The sequence below is a fragment of the Rutilus rutilus genome, assembly GCF_951802725.1.
Source record: "Rutilus rutilus genome assembly, chromosome: 2".
Lineage (NCBI taxonomy): Eukaryota > Metazoa > Chordata > Actinopteri > Cypriniformes > Leuciscidae > Rutilus > Rutilus rutilus.
This window is the reverse complement of record NC_140210.1, coordinates 33848018-33868478: the sequence shown is the minus strand read 5'-3', so window position 1 is coordinate 33868478 and position 20461 is coordinate 33848018. Positions and strand designations below refer to the sequence as shown.

General features: G+C 38.5%; 1 protein-coding gene across 1 annotated transcript; it reads right to left on the bottom strand.

Moving 5' to 3' along the window:
• Positions 1-11033: 11033 nt before the first annotated feature.
• Positions 11034-16524, bottom strand: txna (thioredoxin a). The gene is made up of 5 exons (XM_084402095.1): positions 16300-16524; positions 14803-14907; positions 14663-14722; positions 12903-12968; positions 11034-11363 (listed from the first exon to the last, which is right to left on the bottom strand). The coding sequence occupies exons 1-5, from the start codon at positions 16321-16323 to the stop codon at positions 11298-11300; spliced, it is 321 nt and encodes a 106-aa protein (XP_084258221.1). The 5' UTR covers positions 16324-16524; the 3' UTR covers positions 11034-11297.
• Positions 16525-20461: the final 3937 nt, after the last annotated feature.

Here is a 20461-nt window from a genome sequence, read left to right as displayed (position 1 = left end):
GCAGCAGCTGAGCGCTCGCCGGAACCCCTCCCGCGAGCCTCGCTATCTCCTCGCTCCCAACGGATACCCGTTGACTTGCCAATAGGGGTTGTGAACACGATCACACAGTCTAGAGCTCCCTCTACGAGACGGCTCTACACATCTAAATGGTCTGTGTTTAATAAATGGTGCACCGCCCAAGGGCTGGATCCACAAACATGTGAGGTGTCGCGTGTGCTTTGTTTCCTCCAAGAGCTGTTGGACATGGGCAGGTCCCCCTCCACGCTCAAAGTATATGTTGCGGCCATATCAGCTTTTTCCGACTCGGCGCTGGGCCGCGCATTAGGGAGGAATGAGTTCATTATCCGCTTCCTTAGAGGAGCTAGGAGGATGAACCCCCCGCGACCCCCCTCGGTTCCTATTTGGGATCTTTCCCTGGTCTTAGAGGCCATGAAAGCGCATCCCTTTGAACCCATGGAAACTGTGGATATGAAATACCTCACGCTCAAAACCGTTTTTCTGATAGCCCTGTCTTCAGTCAAACGTGTGGGTGACCTGCATGCGTTATCAGTTAACGCGGCATGTCTCGAGTTCGGACCTAATGACTCTAAAGTCATTCTCAAACCGAGACACGGTTATGTCCCCAAAGTGTTGGGCACACCCTTCAGAGCACAGGTCATTTCTCTCTCAGCTTTGCCGGCTACCGGCAGTGAAGTTGACAGTAATCTCCTTTGCCCTGTCAGAGCGCTGAGAAATTACTTTACGCGCTCCGCCGCCATGAGGCGCTCGGAGCAGCTTTTCTTTCGTTTGGTGGGCGCACCAAGGGTCTCACCGCCTCGAAACACACTCTGTCCAGATGGATAGTGGACGCTATTGCAGCTGCTTATGCGTCTAAAGACCTGCAATGCCCTTTGGGCATCAGAGCCCACTCTACTAGAGGCATGGCCTCGTCATGGGCTTGGTCTAGCGGAATTTCTATTCATGACATTTGTACGGCGGCGGGCTGGGCCTCCCCGTCTACATTTGTTAGATTTTACAATCTAGAAGTTCCCGCCCTGCAGGCTAAACTTTTATCAGTCTAAATCTCGCGTAGGCCGGCCCACTTCTGTGCGCGGGCTACTGCTGTTTGATTTAGCCCTCCTGGTTGAGCTGTACAATATAAGGGTTGGTTAGTCAGACCGGCCGCGCCGTTCTGTTCCCCCTACTATGTGCTTATGTACTTGCGCTAGCCATATCATTGGCCGCCTGGCTCACACTCTCGTGTTCCCCGGGCTTCCCTGGGACTCATTCAGTGGATGCCGGGGCGCGCACGGCGTTGACAAGGGAGTTCCCGTAGCGTAAGCTAAACTTACGCAATACGAGAGAACCTCTCGTAAGAGAACGTACTCGGTTACCTAACGTAACCTCTGTTCTGTTCTGAGAGGGAACGAGTATTGCGTAACCCGCCGTGCTCGCGCCACGAGCTCACTCGCTTCTGCGACAAAAACCAGTGAAAGCAGCCTCTCAGCCCATATTTATACCCTCTGCCACGCCCCGCCTCGGGCCGTGACGCGTAGGCGCGCTGCTCGCGCTCATTGGGCGTGACGTCACGCCAAGGGCTCAGTGATAGGCTGCTGCAGTTGCCGCAGAGCAGCCTATCAGCACGCTAGATTGCCTGCTCTAGGTCTGCTTGCTGCCGCACTGCGTTGACAAGATATAAAAATTAAGGATAATTTTTGGCTTCATATCTCGAGAAAAGATGACTTTACCCGTAGCGTAAGCTAAACTTACGCAATACTCGTTCCCTCTCTAGAGAGAACAGAGGTTACGTTAGGTAACCGAGTACGTTTTTTTCAAACTATTTTGAGAGAGATTTTTTTTCTTAGAAATATTTTTTTTATGTTCTATGAGAAAATACTTTCTCTCAAAACTTTTTTTAGTCTCAAATATTATTATATTTTGCTATTGGTATGAAAACTTTTTCTCTCAAATATATATTTTTTTCTCTCATGAAATGCTTTTTTGCTATCAGTGTGATAACTTTTTCTCTCATGAAATGCTTTTTTGCTATCAGTGTGATAACTTTTTCTCTCAAACTTTTTTTTTTTCTCTCAGATCATTTATTTTCTCGCATGTAATAAAGACACAATTCTCTCTCCATAAACAGAGTCTGAAGGGGAGTATGCTTATGTGCAGTTTTTTGCGTCTTCACACAGTGCGTTTTGTAATGTCACTACACATTACATGTAACACACGAAGTGAGCGAGTGTGTGTGTGTGCGCCAGCGAGTGTGTGTGTGTGTGTGTGTGTGTGCGCGAGTGAGTGTATGTGTGTGTGTAACAAGTTAAAATCATTCGACTAGAAACTGTAGATATCACACAAAGAATGTATAGTATACTAAAAGCAGCATAGTCTCACTACATTTTGTTACATGTTCAAAGTAAACACGGTCTCTGTCTCTATCGTTGACGTAATAGTGTTGGCTTTCTATCCCAAATGTAGTTTAGCCTGCTAGCCTACACAGCACAGGACTATACAACGACTAAAACTATCACACAACACACTCACAGTCGTGATAACCGTGTTGGTTGGCATTGCTACGCCACACATTGTCTTTCAAATCGTTGTCCTTGTAGTATATGATTGGCTGAAGCCTATTCTGTCGCCGCAAAAGTAAAAAAAAATCGACATCGAAGCAAATAAAATAAGAGTCGTTTTTTTGCCGCAGCACATTCGCTGTTCGGTGTGGAAGCACTCATTACACAAACAGCTGATCGGAAAATAAAACCATCGCGCGAATTATTCGTGCGTCAAAATCGCGTCCAGTGTGAAAGGGCCTTTACTCATAGGTGTGGTTTGGGTGTAACGTGAAATAAACCAATCAGAGCATCATCTCACATTCCCTTTAAAGGTGCTGTAAGAAATTATGTTCTGTTCCCAAAAACTTCTACTCCAATATATATATGTATATCAAAATGTTCCTTCACTTAAAAGAGTTTAATTATCATATAGAGAAAATTACATTCAATCTCAGTAATAAGTAAATAATAGTATCACAGAGGGCAACCAACAACCATCTTGATTAAAGGGACTTCAAACAATCTTATCACTTTAACCTTTGACTGTTCTTATTTGAAAGAATAACATAGAACCTTCTGTGGGACACTAGGGACCATGGGGTGTCTCAATTTCATTAACATACAGACCACAGCTGTTGCAAGAAGAGCAACTTCATTTACATTAAGACCAGGATAAAAGGTTTAGGAATGGGTATGTTCGGGGTTCATTCTGACGCCGGTGAACCCAAGGTGCTTTTTGTACCTTGCCACTGCTATGCTGTAATAAACTTCATTTTTGAGATCTTCGACATCCACTTCATTTTTTCTTACATTGGCGAGCCAGACCCAGTCGACGGATTTCCAACAAAAAAGGGAAAAGGTAAGAAAAAGCTGTTTTCTTTCATTTATGCTGTTTTTGTCAAGGAATTCCTCGTTTTAAAAAAATCTAGAAAAGAAAAATTAAGGACAGAAGAGATCGAATTTGATTTATTCAGTATTAGCAGGAGGAGTTAAGCCTATTCCGTACAATTTTGTTTAAGATTCTAACGTAACTGAATAAGCCCGAAGCAGTGTGGTGGCAGAGTTGTATTGGAATTGTTGTTTCTAAAGTAATTGAAACAAAGTGCTTAAGTGTAAAGTTTCTAAAGTAACTGAAATTTGGTGTTGGTCTCTTATAATTCTGTTAAGATTCTAAAGTAATTGAATAAACCCTAAGTACTGTGGTGGCAGAGTTATATTAGATTGGTTGTTTCTAAAGTAACTGAAACAAATGTATATGTTTCTAACGTACTTGAAACTGATTGGGAAGTGGTAATGATTCTGAGGAAATTCTAAAGTAATTGAATAGACCCGACGCAGTGTGGTCACAGAATTATTTCACAACGATTGTGTGTTAAAGTGTAGGCTAGTGAGTCAGACGCGCCGTGACTCGGTGAAGTTTAAAACAAGAACCCGAAGCAGTGTGGTTTTGCCCGATGTACTGTGGCAGTGTTTTAAATTGGATAAATATTGTTTAAGCCCGAAGTACTGTGGCTAAGTAAATTATTTTAAGAAAATAACATAAAACCCGACGTAGTGTGGTTTTGTCCGACCTACTGTGACAGTGTTGCATTTCTTAACTGTTTTGCATAACGAAATTTAAGGACCAATGGATTGTGGCTGTGGTTAAGTTTAGAAGCCTCAGGTAGTGTGGCTTTTTTGATCATTTGTGTCCGAAGTACTGGAGCTGTGAATAATTAGACTAACGGATATCCTAAAGGAACTAGATAACGTGTAGTCATTTAAATCAGACTTTGTGAATAACTATTAGATCACGAGTTATTTTAAAGCTTGATAAGACTTTGAAAATGGAAGAAATTATTGTTAAATACATCGCTAAACACGGTTCTCAGGGAATGTTTGACGGAATAGAGAATATTGTTGATAAACCGTACAAGTGGGCTATCTCTAAGTTTGAAAATGATCCCAAAATGCATAAGAACAAAAATGGGAAAATTGCTAATGCACTTCAAGCACTTTTTGCTTCATACAAAGTAACTAGGAGGAGAGTAGATGAGTTAGAGGCTGAAAATGAGCGACTCAGTGTTGGGGTAATTTCTACAAAAAATGACCTGGCTAGTGAAACGATATGGAAAGAAGAAAAGGTCAAGATGCTGAATGAGATCGCACTTCTTAGAACTAACAATAGTATGCTTAAATCATCTGTGGAAACATTGTACAAAAATTTGGAGGAAGCGAAGGCGACTTGTCAGTTTATGATAAAGAATGGCTCAACAGAGAAAAACCCTAGTAAGACATTGTTAGGTGTCACGTTGTGTAACCCAGTTCCAGAGATGCCAGATTTGCAGGAAGACAGCGCTGAGGGTTTGGAAAAATATTATCAGTCATTCAGTAGACAATACTCTGACTGTAGAGTTAGATTTCCGATGGCACCAGTTCATTCTACTACGACTATGCGTGCTAGTGAAGGAAGGGAGGAACCAATGACCACCACCATAGTCCGAGGATTTAATCCAACTGAACTAGATGCTGTGATCAAGAATATTGGGAAATTTGATCCTGCCAAACAAGATCCATTAGATTTTCTGAAAAACTTGGAGGAATATACTGAAGTTTACAATTTTACTGATGGTGATGCGTGCGTTTTGTTAAGAATGTGCTTGCCTGAGACTTTGTCTGGAGCCTTACCTCAGAAAGTAAAGGACAGAAATGCTAATAAGTCGGAGAGGAAAAAGGCACTGCTTGAAGTCTTAGGTGTGATGTCAGTAAATTGGGATAAAATATCTGAGATGCACATTGAGGAAAGGGGAGCATCCAGCAGCATTTTCAGAACGATTATTGGAGATGTTTCAAACTTTCAGTGGCAATCCGGACATTACTAAGAATGATGTCACTTTCAAGTCTGCCTTGATTAACAAATGTGACAAACTCACCCGGTCTGCTGTGACAATGCATGTGACACCACTATCTGAATATAATGACATTATTGCTAAAATGACACAGTTTTACAACAATAATGTTCATGCAAATAGTCAAATGAAAGCTGCCAAATCTAGACATCCAGTTGCTGCCTTTGGCGAGAAAGAATGTTCTATTACATTGCCTAATGGTTTCTATCAGGGAACAAGGAGATTTGCAAGAATAAATTCAGAAGGTGTTATTCTTTGCTATGCATGTGGAAAAGCTGGTCACATTGCTAGACATTGTCAAGACAGTGAGAGACCTCTTCAAAACTTTGTCTGTCATGCATGTGGAAAGGATGGTCACATTGCAAGGCACTGTTTAGAGATAAGAAAGGAAGATAAGGAGGTTGTTTGTTTTGCTTGTGGAATGATGGGGCACAAGGCAAGACAGTGTCACTTTTCACACAAAAGAAAGATGGGCTATAGTGGTTTGCTTAAAAAAATATGCAATTTAGAAACCCAGTTGGCACTGTTGAAAGGAAATAAAGAAGTCATTCACACCTTGTCAAATATATCACTGCACCAGCAACATGACTGTAGCTCAGTCACAAGCAAATGCTGATGCAAATTAGAATAAGTTTTTGATAGTAACACATTGTAGAGAAAGGTTTACTATCAAAAGGGGGGGTGATTCTTTATGATTCTTTATGATTTTTGATTCATTATGATTTTTTTTTAGCATTGATATGTAGTTATAATTTTTTATAAATGTTTAAATGACATCAATTGTAAAGTGAAATTTTATGACATTAATGATGTTTGATGTTTATTTGATTAAACCTTTGACTTTAATGTTTTGAATGTGAAAAGATGATTGTGGGGAAAAGGGGGGGCAACTTCTTTTTGATTATCATTTCAGATATAAGCATAAAGATGTTTGCCTGAAAGGAGTAACCTCATGTAGAAACATGACATGGTCGTTTGAAGGACGAGAAGGAAGTACTGTAGAACCAGTGGAGCCAGGGGATTTTCTCATGAAAAATTAAAGAATATAGAGATTTCCAGACCTGCAAAATCATGAACTGCAGGCCTAAAAGACCTAAAAACCTTGAAACCCACCATGGGATGGATGGAACTGATGAAGAGGCACAGACTCGAACAACACCAGTGACTGCTTCTTCTAGAAGGACTTATGGTCCAAGTAGAAAAGAATGGACAATGAGAAGAGAAAGAAAAGGAGATTTCAGAAACAAACCATTTCCGAGACTATGGACAACAGTCTTTCCACAGAGGGAAAACAAGTGGATAAAGTATGTCCACACGGACAAAATGATACACACACACGCACGCACGCACGCACACACACACACACTATATTGTCTATTGATTGTTGATTATTTGAGTTATCAAAACTAATCAATATGCTAACATCACTGATGTGAACACCACTGAACATCTGACATTGTGAGAGCCCAACAAGGCCTTGAAGAAAGACAAGATTTTTGCAAAACAAACGCATGATGGAGATATGGCCTATTCTGGTTTAATTTGGAATGTAACCTTTAAAACAGCTATATGTGTATGTATCTTTCTTATTATTTGATCAATATTGAATGTTCCAAGTGGATATGATGGTTCTTGGTTACCTTACCTCGTATAAAAAATAAAATAATAATAATAATAATACATTTCATTATCACAAACTATGATAATTTTGCTCAAGTGAAGAGCCATAACTCAGTGTGCAGGAGGCGTAGATCCCGAAGACGGGTAAGATTCTCTGATGGCCATAGATGGGAACGACCTAAGCCATGGGCTACGCCGCCACTGGGGCACCTGCCCACCAGGTTTCGGGAGGTGTTATCTACGAAAAGGGAGTGGTTGTGATGCTACTTTGGGCCAAGAGCATCAAAGGGGGGTCTGTAAGAAATTTTGTTCTGTTCCTAAAAACTTCCACTCCAATATATATATGTATATCAAAATGTTCCTTCACTTAAAAGAGTTTAATTATCATATAGAGAAAATTACATTCAATCTCAGTAATAAGTAAATAATAGTATCACAGAGGGCAACCAACAACCATCTTGATTAAAGGGACTTCAAACAATCTTATCACTTTAACCTTTGACTGTTCTTATTTGAAAGAATAACATAGAACCTTCTGTGGGACACTAGGGACCATGGGGTGTCTCAATTTCATTAACATACAGACCACAGCTGTTGCAAGAAGAGCAACTTCATTTACATTAAGACCAGGATAAAAGGTTTAGGAATGGGTATGTTCGGGGTTCATTCTGACGCCGGTGAACCCAAGGTGCTTCGTGTACCTTGCCACTGCTATGCTGTAATAAACTTAATTTTTGAGATCTTCGACGTCCACTTCATTTTTTCTTACAATGCCATTGTATGGATTATTTTATTATTTTAGAATGTTTCCTGGGGTGCCCTTATAATGTTTTTTAGATCAAATTTTTTTATAATTTAGAAATAAAAGGCATTTTTCCTAGCCTGATTTTAGCCTCTGATTTGAATGCTCTGTTTAAAGGGGCGTGTCTGCTGTGAGACTTCAGTGTAAACGCCCACTGCTGTGATTGGCTGCTGTGAGACTTCAGTGTAAACACCCACTGCTGTGATTGGCTGCTGTGAGACTTCAGTGTAAACGCCCACTGCTGTGATTGGCTGCTGTGAGACTTCAGTGTAAGCCTGTTGATCCCGTGAATGAAGATCTTATAATTGCAATGCAGTTTCTGCACTCTCACTATAATGATTTCACCAATGCAAACATGATGTACGTACAGTAAGAGCTTCGTTGTGCAGTGTAACAGCGTCATTGATTTCATAACGAGTTTTGGCAAGTGTCCAGATAAACTCGCGCTGTGTGATTGACAGCTTGGGCGACTGGAAAGGGATTGTTCTTTGATCGCTATCTGTATATTAATCACAGTTTAAGTAAGATTATTTTCATCCTACTAAGAGAAACGACGTGAAGTTGATCGTTTAGTCACTGGCTTCATTTACTGATGCATAAACAGTATTGAACGACTTTGAGAGAAAGATTATCTGTCTGACCTTGAACAATTACACATCAGACATTCACATAACCCACTGCTTCTTCAGAGGCTCGGATGAAGGAACTAAAAAAATACCTTTGTGTTCATTTGTACATCCAAAACACTGAGCAACTGCCATGTTTCGCTCGTTTGCAAGCCATGATGTCTCTCGAAGAAAAAATATTCAGACGATGATTCGGCTGCGCAGTTCCGCCTGGCCTTGAACATGGGCTGACATATGCAAATTTTTGGAGGCGTACATATTAATGATCCCGACTGTTGCGTCACAGTCGGTGTTATGTGGAGATTCGCCTATTTTTCAGGGGTGTTTTTCAAAAACGAGATTTAAATAAGGAGAAAACAATGGTGTTTGAGACTCACTGTATGTCATGTCCATGTACTGAACTCTTGTTATTTAACTATGCCAAGATAAATTCAATTTCAAATTCTAGGGCACCTTTAAAGCAGAACCAGAGAACGTCTAATGAGGGGAGAAGTGCCATTTAATAAACTTCCGGTTGCAGTTCCACTCTTGTTCCATATGAGGGCGCTCACATGACGAGTGCAGAATGAATGGAGGTCTATGGAGCTATACCGCTCAAAATCCACTTTTCTTAGGATATAATTTTTTGTCTAGTAATTTGAATGTTGTTTTCGAAAGGGGATGCAAAGAAATTACACATTGCTTGGTGTTAGATTTTTTAGAGTCACTTATTTGCTTTAAAGTCTTTAAAAATGTCAATCTGACGTCATTAGCAGAATGCTAGTGTGTTATGGACAACAACAACTCAACCTGTAAGAAATTGAAAAGAAATAAGTACTCGTTCATTCAACTTCGATCTATAACCCATGTTGAACTTGCAAAACCTACAATCAAATCTGAGATTTCTCAACGGCAATCGGGTGAGGGAGACAAATTTAGCCGTCCAGCCCCATTGACTCCCATTAATTTTGCACGCATGGCGAGCGCCCCCAGTGGAACTCTGATTGGAACTACAACCAATAGGACTTAATAGGGCGTTGGAGTGAACAGGCTTTCCGTAGACGGGATTTGGCAGAACTCGGCAACTCTAGCGAACTCTTGTCACTTCTTCGCTGATTTTCCCTTTTGTTGTCGCATGTTTTCCCCACGAGCACCCCTACAGCAGTGGGGCGTATATTTCAACAACACTATCGTAAAAAACTCACTTGCGGCGGCCTCCTCCCCCTCTCCACCGCTGCTCATGTGCGTTTGTTATGATCGGAGCAAGCCAACTGTATCGTGTGGAGCTATGTCTAGGGACGTAAAAGACAGAAAAGTGACATTGTATGGGGATGGGAGAAACCCACTCAAATTAGCTTTGGTTAAACAGGAGTATAATAATTTGGGTAAATGTGTAAGCTATATCTATGCCTATTTTTTCACATCTTTATGGACACCACAATGATTTCTCTCATGTGGAATATTTTTCCTTGTAATTATGGTTTGCAAAAATGGCAACTACTGCGTCTGTGTGTAGATGAGAGAAGCAAAGTGCATGCGCGTTGTGCACACGCTACATTATGGCCTAGCATGCGCCCTTAAAATAGCATCTGAAAGCACCACTGACTTTAGACTAGGTTTTTCTTGGTCTGTGGCGGAATTGTTTTCTGGAACTGCAAAATAGCACCAAGGAATGTTTGCGGCAGAACACGCCTCCTTTTTTTTTTTTTCTTCCTCCTGCATTCATGGAGGATATTTAGGCTACTCGTTCATGTGTCATCATTACAAAATGAATCAACCCATACGATCACAATTAAGTAAACTGACAAATGCTACTGGAGGTAGCAGGGGTTCAGTTAAGCCCTCCAGCAACAAGAAGATGCTAAATTAGAGAGAGAACAAATAAAAAGTAATAGTACATGCTCTAAGCTTGCCCAATGATGCCTGCCTCTTGTGCGAATGTTTTTAATAACCCTAAAACCAGATGAAGAATACAAAATGGTCTGGTATGAAATAAAGCAAAAGCGTGACTGCTAAATGACAGGTAGGGCAAACTGTTGACTTGATGCTACACCATAATCTATATATGAAAAAGCTATTGATAAACAATATTTTGCAACAGACTCATAATATAAAGCAAAAAAATAATGGTGGAACTACTCATACAATGTTTGAGAAGAGATCAAGGTTGATGCAAGTTAGAGATTAGGGTTAAGATTGGTTCAAGTTACGCACACAGCCACTCTCTGTATTACCTGTTTATCAGGATGTAAGGGTGCCAATGCTTGGCTTATAAGATCTCCTTGGCAAAGACAAAGATGAACTGCTATGGATCGCATTATTGTAATCACCCTGCAGACACAAAACTTAGAGCTGATGTTGTAAGCAGGCCACTAGCAATTTATGCAGCTACAAAAATTATTTTGGACAAAGATTTTAGAGAAACCTTTATAAATACAAGGCATGAATAGAACAAGCAAACAACAGGCATCCATCACATCATGGCCTGGGACAATAAACTAGCTAGTGGTGCAGAAATACACTTCCCCGGCAAGATTCATTTGAAAACTTCTTTAGAACAAAAACAACATTGTCCATAAGATTTTTATTTATTTAATAATTGCGTTTATTGATTTTGAAAAAAAAAAGACATTTAATTAAGAGTTACGTGTGAACACATAGACATACAGAGGTAATCATTCATTATGGAAATGGTTGACGGATTTTGTAAGGCAGATTCCGCTAAAATCGTAAAACGATTAGAAAATTAAACTCCCTTGATGAATAACAAAACAAGTGAGCAGTTATTGTAAGTGAAATTTGAGCTTGGGCTGCACAGGAAACATTTATGAATGTCAAATCAGGCTTAGTTTTTGTATTGGTTCACCATCTCTTCCAGTTTAGCCTGGTTGGACCCCGAGAAATCATCCAGCTACAACAGAAAACAAGATTAAATCATCCAAACAATAACTGGAAATAAATTAAACACTACATGCATATTCATAGAGACATATCTGTAACTTTTTACAGTTGATACGTGACTAAAATTAGTTCAATTAAAAGTTTTATGCAGCACTCAGGAAAGGCAACCAGTGTTGTTTTTGGCAGCCCTTTTAGTTTTAGTCTTAGTTTTAGTCTTTTGGACGAAAATGCTTTTTAGTTTTAGTCACATTTTAGTCACTTATAAACTTGATAGTTTTAGTCTAGTTTTAGTCGACGAAAACGCAAAAAGGTTTTAGTCAAGTTTTAGTCAATTTTAGTAAAAAAAAAAAATTAGTCTTTAACAAATTAATTTAGGTTAAAAAGTATTGGAAATGGGCTTAGGTTTGACAGGTTGTAGCAAGTGTTGCAATTCATAAAACAACAGTTAACCTTAAAACCTTTGCACAATAAACTAGATTTCCTCATTGATGGAGATGCAGTGCTGCCAAGCTGTACTTCATTGTCGCATTGGGCAGAAACCTTTTATCCCCATATTTCAAGTTATATTTTTTCCATGAATTGATGCTCTTCTAAAATTTCAGCACATTGGCTATTTTCACCAGTAATCACAGTAATAAAGGAATGGTTTACAGTTTAAACAGCAAAAAACTTTGAGCTACTACAACATTACACACAGATAAAGTGGTAACAGTGGAATCACTGCTTTACTCCAAAAAAGCCAGGAATAAAAACATTCTTACTTTGGCAATTGTGGCTTTATTATATAATTAGTTAAATAATTTATGTTATAATTTATGTTTTAATCTAAGTTATATAATAATTCTATATTACTTTATACCAATTAGCCAACTAAACTCTCTCTCGCGCGCAGACACACTCAGTTTCTCTCGCGTACACTCGGTCTCTCTCGCGCGCAGACACACTCGGTCTCTCTCGCGCGCAGACACACTCAGTTTCTCTCGCGTACACTCGGTCTCTCTCGCGCGCAGACACACTCGGTCTCTCTCGCGTACACTCGGGTCTCTCTCGTGCGCAGACACACTCGGTCTCTCTCGCGCACTTTCGGTCTCTCTCGCGCACTGTCGCTCGCTTGCGCAGTTCGTTTCGCTTTTGTCCAGTCCGGCGCCTCATATCGAAGATGTGTGGCGACTGGCGAGTGACTAGCCGCAGCCGCAGGTGTGTTGTTGTGTGGAATCTGGTGTGTGGCATGGCGGCAGCCGGGTGGTGGGCGTACCCAAAACAAGGATAGGAAGCGGCAGCATTGCTGATACTTTTTTAGATCAAAACAGACAGATTTCACGCAAAACAGGCAGAAATGACATGCATTGTGAACGTCAGACTTAATCATGTTCGTTCCGGCTCGTCTCGTCAACGAAAACTCGAAAACGTCTCGTCATGTTTTAGTCACCTTAGAGCCATTTTTAGCTAGTTATCGTCGCGTTATCGTCATAAAAAAAAGGTGCGTCAACGAAATCATTTCGTTATCGTCATCGTTGACGAAAACAACATTGAAGGCAACATAACTAACCTTCTTCCCGTTCTTGTAGAAGTGGAATGTTGGCATACATTTGATCTCACAAGACTGGGCTACATCCTGAAAAACACAGAATGTAACTTTAAAATTGCTTAGGACTTTTTATTGCTCTCATTCTAATGCTTTGAGCTAATGAGACTTGCGGGGCACATTCAGAGCAAGTAATGAAAGCAAAAACAAAAGTGTGACTGAAATGTAACCACACCATTTCATACTTTATTCTAGTTCTGCTACCCTCTAGTGGTGCATTTCATGCCTTAAAACTGCAAAAAATACGTAGATGCCATTTTTTTCTGCCTATGTGACTGTTACAGGTACTTCCCTATACAGAAATTTCACATTGTATTGCACATACAATACCTATGACCACACAGCAAATATTTGCCCAACTATGTTACAAAAGAAAACTTAAAAATAAAAAAAAAAGGTTAGGTGACGAGAGCATTTCTTTTATCCAAAGGGATTTGGGCCTAAACACTATGAGCAACTATGGTTGCAGTAGAATAAACAATAAGATTCATGAAAGAAAAAGCTTTAACCAACAAATACACATTACACAGCTGCGTTCCCAGAGAGCAGGCATCCACCTCTGAACAAAAGACAACATGACTGCATTTATTGCGTTCGCAGTCTGATGAGCAAGTAATTTATAATATATGGAAAAAGACATTTACATTACACTTACATTTAGTGATATTTGGCAATTTATCAGGAAGTGACGATTTTCTCCTCTTTGTCTCACTGGATGGAAGCTGTGCTTTATTAGCAAATGCGATATTCCAATTTTGGTCAAATTTGCAACTTTGGATAGAAACATGGCTATTTTAGGCCTACTCTACCTCATGTCATTCCAAACCCATAAGACTTTCGGTCGGAAGTTCGGAACACAAACGAAGATATATATTTTTTTAAATCTGAGAGATTTCTGTCTCTCTATTGACTTTTCACTCGAAACTGACACTTCAAAACGTTCATAAAGAGATCTGAAAAAAATAAATCCACATGAATCAAGCGCTTTAATCCAAGTTTTCTGAAGAGACACGATTGCTTTATATATTGAACAGATTTAATTTAGGCTTATATTCACAAATAAACACTGATCCGCAAACATACATAGGGAACTCAAATAAGGTCAAGGGAAGCTCAAACATTACTGACAACAGAAGACTTGGATTAAACTGCACGATTCATATGAATTTATGTTACAATTTTTTTTTTTATTAATGTTTTGAAGCATCAGAGTTTTGGGTGAATAGACTTCCAATAGAAGGACAGAAATCTCACACATTTAATTAAAAAAATTCTTGATGCACTTGGCCAAAAACCAAAGCCGAAACTGATTTAAAACATGTAATTCCTTATTTTAAAATTTTTATTTGTATAACTGTATTATTATAAGACTTCTTTAATTGAATACAATAATTTAATAATCTGATATTTAAAAAAAATACAAGCCACTAAAATAAAAAAACAACACTTTAATTTAAAGTAACAAATATTAGACAGAAAAAAGGCCTATATTAAAATTATATTAAATATAAATATATTAATATCAATATATTATTCTTCATTCAGTTCTATGCAACATAATCCGATTTAACAGATTTATTTTTTGGCCAATTATCAAAATAAAGTAGTCCTATGTTTGCAGATGCATAATACAGTTTTGTATTGCTGCAGCAAATTATGTGACATGAGTTGGCATTAATTATTTTATAGCCTAACACTACAGCTCTAACAAAAAAAAAACTCACCTGTGCATCATCCACGTCCACTTTGAGGAAGACCACATTAGCATAGGTTTCAGACAGACCCTACAAGCGAGTCAAATAAGTTAATTCCAACAACCCAATGAATATAATGATTCAGATGCAAAAAAACAAAGGTTACTTACTTTGTAAAAAGGTGCAATGCTCTGACAAGGCCCACACCACGTGGCTGTAAAGTCAACCACTACAAGCTTATCACCAGCCTCAGCCAGAGCTTTGTCAAAGCCGTCCTGTGAACACAGGTCAATGCTGGATTTCATATTATGTCCCCAATTCCATAAAGAGCTATTTTTAAAAACAAGACAATGTCACTGTGGACCCTTATTTTTATACAGGCAACAACATGTTAGTAATAAATTACAAAGTCATGATTACATGAACCTTGTTATCTGCCTTTACATCATTCCAAACTGTGGAGTAAAACCAGCCACTCCACTCACATGCTGTTCCAGGCCAGCTTTTATTAGTCTGTGTGCATTGCTTGATGATGCACAAAGCTTGATGCTTTTTGTCTGCTTTTAGAATTTTCATTAGTGGAGAAGAAATAAACTAAATGGCTACATTTTTGTCAATAATTAATTATTTGCTTGTTTATAGAACTGTTATTTAAAAGGAATATGGTTAATAATGCTTAAATGCGTATTTTGTGCATCTCATTTGCTATTTATAGGCTATAATTAAATTGGTATATGTATATAGGCCTACTGACCACATGCCCTCTAGTTACAACACAGAAACCAATGGTAGACCACCTTTCAATATTTTGTAACCTTAAAATTAGGCTATTTATCAGTAACAGGCGTAATTAAACCACATGGTGCCTTTACATAAGTTCAACCAAATAGTAAGAGGAAGTCAACATGATGACAGTAAAGTTAATGATGTCCTTGTATACCGTCTTGCCTCTTTCACTGCGGCAAATTATCACAAAAAAAAAAAAGAAAAGAAAAGAAAAAAAAACCTCGGAAGAGTCCAACCCACGTGATTTGATGGCGCGCTTCGTCTCATCAGGCCGCGATCACAGAAATAAACAAAATGATACAGGAGTCAGAGAGTGTGATATATTAGTTATTCAAGTAAAAACCGTTTATGAGAACACGTTTTTTTTTTACGGTAGGATGAGACGACATTGCGCTGTCATAAGCAGGAAGTTGTGTAACATAGTGGCTTGCCAGCTGCCGTAAAACTAACGTTATTTCGCGTGCATTGGTTCATAATTTTACAACAAAACTGTTGGGAAAGCGAATATGACAGTGATATGAGTGGCATTTGGGGGGGCTTTTATAATTTTTAGCTTTCGGCTGTTGTTGTGGCTAGGTAACGTTCGACATTAACGTTAGCTGGTGTGAAGAACCGGTTAGCAGATAGGCTAAGTAACTGTATTTTTAACAACCTGAACTAGCATATTTAATTTTATCCTTTGGTAATACTTTGTGAATTCTTACAAGGGGCTGTTACATTTTCGACAAACTTAATTGAAATCGGTTTGGTGGGCGGCTAAAGGCTCTCGTGCAGTTAGTCAGCAAAACGTGTCATCCCTAATCACACCGCGTGAATTTGCTCATTTTTTGGTCGAATTCATTTTTACATGAAGCTCTGTTGAATCAATCTATCGCTCTTACCTGATCTTCAATGATGATGATCATTTTATCGCTTTACTTCTGCCTCGAGCTCAGAGAACAAACCTTCCTCAACACGCTCGCCCAGAAATGGACCGTCTGCTCACTGTCTGTATGAAGCAAGCGTGTAGTTTTACAGCATCGATTCATTCAAAAAGCCCTGCCCATAAACGTGCTCTCACTGGCGGACAGAGGCTAGAAATGCACCATTGTATGGGACTCTAATGTGGGAGTATACTGGACATTCTTGCTAAAATAAGCTTCTGTAAATAACCTCCCCCCAACATGTTTTAGATATTTTACAGAAGTTGTTAAATCAATGTGTCGTGTTAAATTTGACAGACATTTCAAGCAGTTAAAACTGTCAAACAAAGCAGTCAAATCTTATTTTATATTGATATTATAATTTATAGCTTTGCATGATCATAAATATGCATAACATTTTTTACATCACTGTGATTGACACTTAAACAATTCACTTATGTTAACTTTACAATGATTGTACATTTATATTAAAACACTTTTTAAGCCAATTTTTTTAGAATTGCAATACAACTTTTGTTAAATTTACATTACTTGGTTTCTGATCATAACAGTGCAGATATTTTATCTAATAAACTTGTCTTTTTTGGGGGCCCTTTGCACTGTTAAAACAAGGTGTGAAAGATAACAGCAAATATGTTCATAGAATATTCATGCTGAAAATGCTAAAAACAGTCCATTAAATATCAAAAATAATGGTAAAGCAATGAGTAAATGAAAAAATAATTTTAATTTTTCCAGAGGTCACACATAAGTAATTCTCATATAGTGCCATGTGCTGCTCCTTTTTTTCTGCTCTTTAGAACAGCCTTCAGCTTCACTCAGCCTGTTCTGTGATGTCTCGTTCCATCCCATCCAATCACATGTTAATCATTTTCTTTGAACACTGATGAAAATGCATGAGATGATGGTGATGAGTGTGTTGTAATAGGATCTGGAATAATTGCTCTTTGAAGTCTTTGAGTACGATGTTGCCACAGATACGAAACACTGCCTCTGGCAGCTATTCACCGATTCCAGGTGTCTGGCCTATGTCTCCATCATTTGGAAAGGAAGCCTTATAGCCGCTTTAAGGTCATGTGAGTGTGGTTGTATAGCCCTAAACGTTTGACTGAGCCATGAACATCACGTTATAGTTTAATAATGAGATCTTAGGTGGTCTGAGAAGGTTTTCATTGTGGAAGAACTCATTTATAAACATCTGGTTTAAACCTGTGCAGTGAATTGGGGTAAATTATGCTAAATATGTTAGAATACTATTACAACTGATTAAGCCAAATAGATAATCAGCAAATATTACCTCAATAAAAGTCCATTTGCTTACAAATTAACTATGACACATTTTACAAATACCTGGATGAATGCAAACCCTCACAAATCTGTTGTCATTATTGAATGGCATAAAAAAAATTCAGGAACAAAAAAGAACAGAAAATACATTTTGTGGACTGCCGAAGCATCAAGTGCTGAAAACATGGTCTACTGTCCATATCTCAGATCCGATTTAAAAGCCAACAGTTTTACAGAGACTATTATTAACATGTTAATGACAGCTCTCATCTAATCAGTCTGCAGCTGTACAGCGTTGATTGTAAAGTGGACGTGTCTCGCTCATTCCATTTCCTAGGTGTTTTGATCTCAGTCGTATGTGTACAGATAACAAGTGAAACAGAAAAAAACAATAGATTGAAAACATGGAAATAGTCCCAATATAAATAAGGGACAAACTAACCTGCATAGAGGCAAAAGAGTGTCAACTGATCACTCCCTAACATAAGAGTAAAGGGAACGTGCATTTTTAACTGGATGAATTGAGCTTATAATTTTAATAATGTACCCAAACCAACCTGTTACTTAAAACAGAATTTCATATTTTTTTTAATTTTCCGAAATAGTGTACACTCTAGAGCAGGGGTGGGCAAAATACGGCCCGCGGGCCACATACGTTGGGTTGTTTAATCCGGCCCGTCGAGTATTTAAAAAATTGTCTTAAGATCGCATTCATTTTGCCTTTTTCTTGCAATACTTTGCGTTATATATTGCGTTGCATATATTTGACAATCGGAATATCAGATATTTCATGCCATAGCAAACAAATGTAAAAAAGGAAAAATGACATAAAAGCAGATCATCATTCATTCAGCGCTGTTGTGGCTGCGGTGTGTCACGTAACAAGCAATGACGCGTCACCATGGAAACCAAACAGACAGCGACTAAGCGCATAGACTTTGTTGCACGTTAATGTTTTTTTCCTTTTTTGGAAACTCACAGAGAAAAAAAAATTTGGTAACGGCTTGCACACCTGTTTCGTTTTTCCTTTGATTTGTCTACTATTTAGTTTCTTTGCTCCTCTGGATTTGTGGATGTAAGTTATCCTGACTGATTCCGTTTACCGACCTTTATCGCCGGGCTTTCGACTAACGTTAACGTTACGCTCCCCATGTAACGTTACAGAACCCGGTTTTGTTCATTAAATGTTCTGATCTGCCTTTGCTTTTTTTGTTTTATTTTATTATACTTAAAATAAATTTGTATAGTCGTTTATTTCGTTTTTCCCCACAAATGTATGACTTTTGGAAGTGCAAATTGATTGCCATTTGCAGTTTTAATAAAGTTGAATTAACGTGACCTTCTGTCATTTTTACTCTTCTAAGTGTACACTTGCAGGTGTTTTGTTTCTAATTTACTGTTAGGCCCATTAAATAATAATAAGGATAAACAATATTGAAAAAGTAAAGGCTATACCCACTGATCTATATAATGACTGGCAACGTCTGTAGCACGTTGCATTTCTGCTATGGCAACGTCGCTGTCTACGTGCTCGCAACAGGAAGGATCAAGGAAGGATCCTCGGAAGCCAGAATTTCGAGGATGCTACGTCATCGACATCCGTCAAAGGACTGTTCCAATGTCGAGGATCCTCTGAATTTCCACCAAGGACTGAGTCCTTCGTTCGAAAAATATCCCATATACAGGAAAGGATGCATATGCATAGCCTTCGCCCTCTTCGCGCTCTCAAATCACTCACAATCCTATGCGCGCAGCTTTGCTATCTTGTTCAAAAAATTCAAAATGTTGGACGTTAACGGAGTCGGAGCGTTAACGGATCAATATGCTTTCAAATGTAAATATATTTACGTTACCAAACATTTGTTTAAAAAAAATAATTACATCCATTATGTTATGGGTCAAATTGACCCGCACTGTTTAAACACACTTACCAGTCAAATGATCAATATGATTAAAAAGGAGTTTATTGATTTAAAAACGATTATATTGCCTGAGTGAACAGAACTGCGTCCATAGCAACGCTGTTTTTCATTTTCACTGACGTAATGACGCACTGACGTGCACTTGCTAGCCTGTTCCATTTATGTGTTTTCCGAATGCTAAAGAGGAGCCTCGCCTAGCCTCTGAAGGAAGTGACTTGGAAGGACCAGTCCTGCCAAAGAAGTATCCTTGACATTGAGAAACACCTTGAGAGACGACGTTCTGACAATTTTTTGTTTTATGCTAGATAGGCCTATAGATATCCCCCATTTAGCATTTTATGTTTTGAGGTTAATTTTTAATTAGTAAGATGTTAGATAATTATATATATATATATTTTTTTTATATTGTTTATCATTATTATTTAATGGGGCTATCCTCAGTAAATTAGCCTCATTATAATCAACACCTGCAAGTGTACTTTGAAGAGTCAAAATGACAGAAGGTTACGTTAATTCAACTTGATTAAAACTAACTGCATATATGGTAATCAAATTGCACTTCCAAAAGTCATACATTTGTGAAAAAAGAAAAAAAACTAAATAAATGAATATACAAATTTCTTTTAAGTATAGTAAATAAAACATAAAAAGCAAAGATGCGCACATTTAATGAACAAAACTAGTTCTGTACATGGCAGACAGTAGTCGAAAGCCGGACGATAACGTTCGGAATCAGTCCAGGAAACATCCACAAATCCAGAGGAGCAAAGAAACTAATGAGACTAAATAGCAGACAAATGAAATGAAAAACTAAACAGTGCAAGCGAGGCTACATTAGTCACATTAGAAAATGAAGTTGTAGGTTGTGTTTGAAGAATTACGTATCTTATTTAGCTGAGGTAAATAAAACG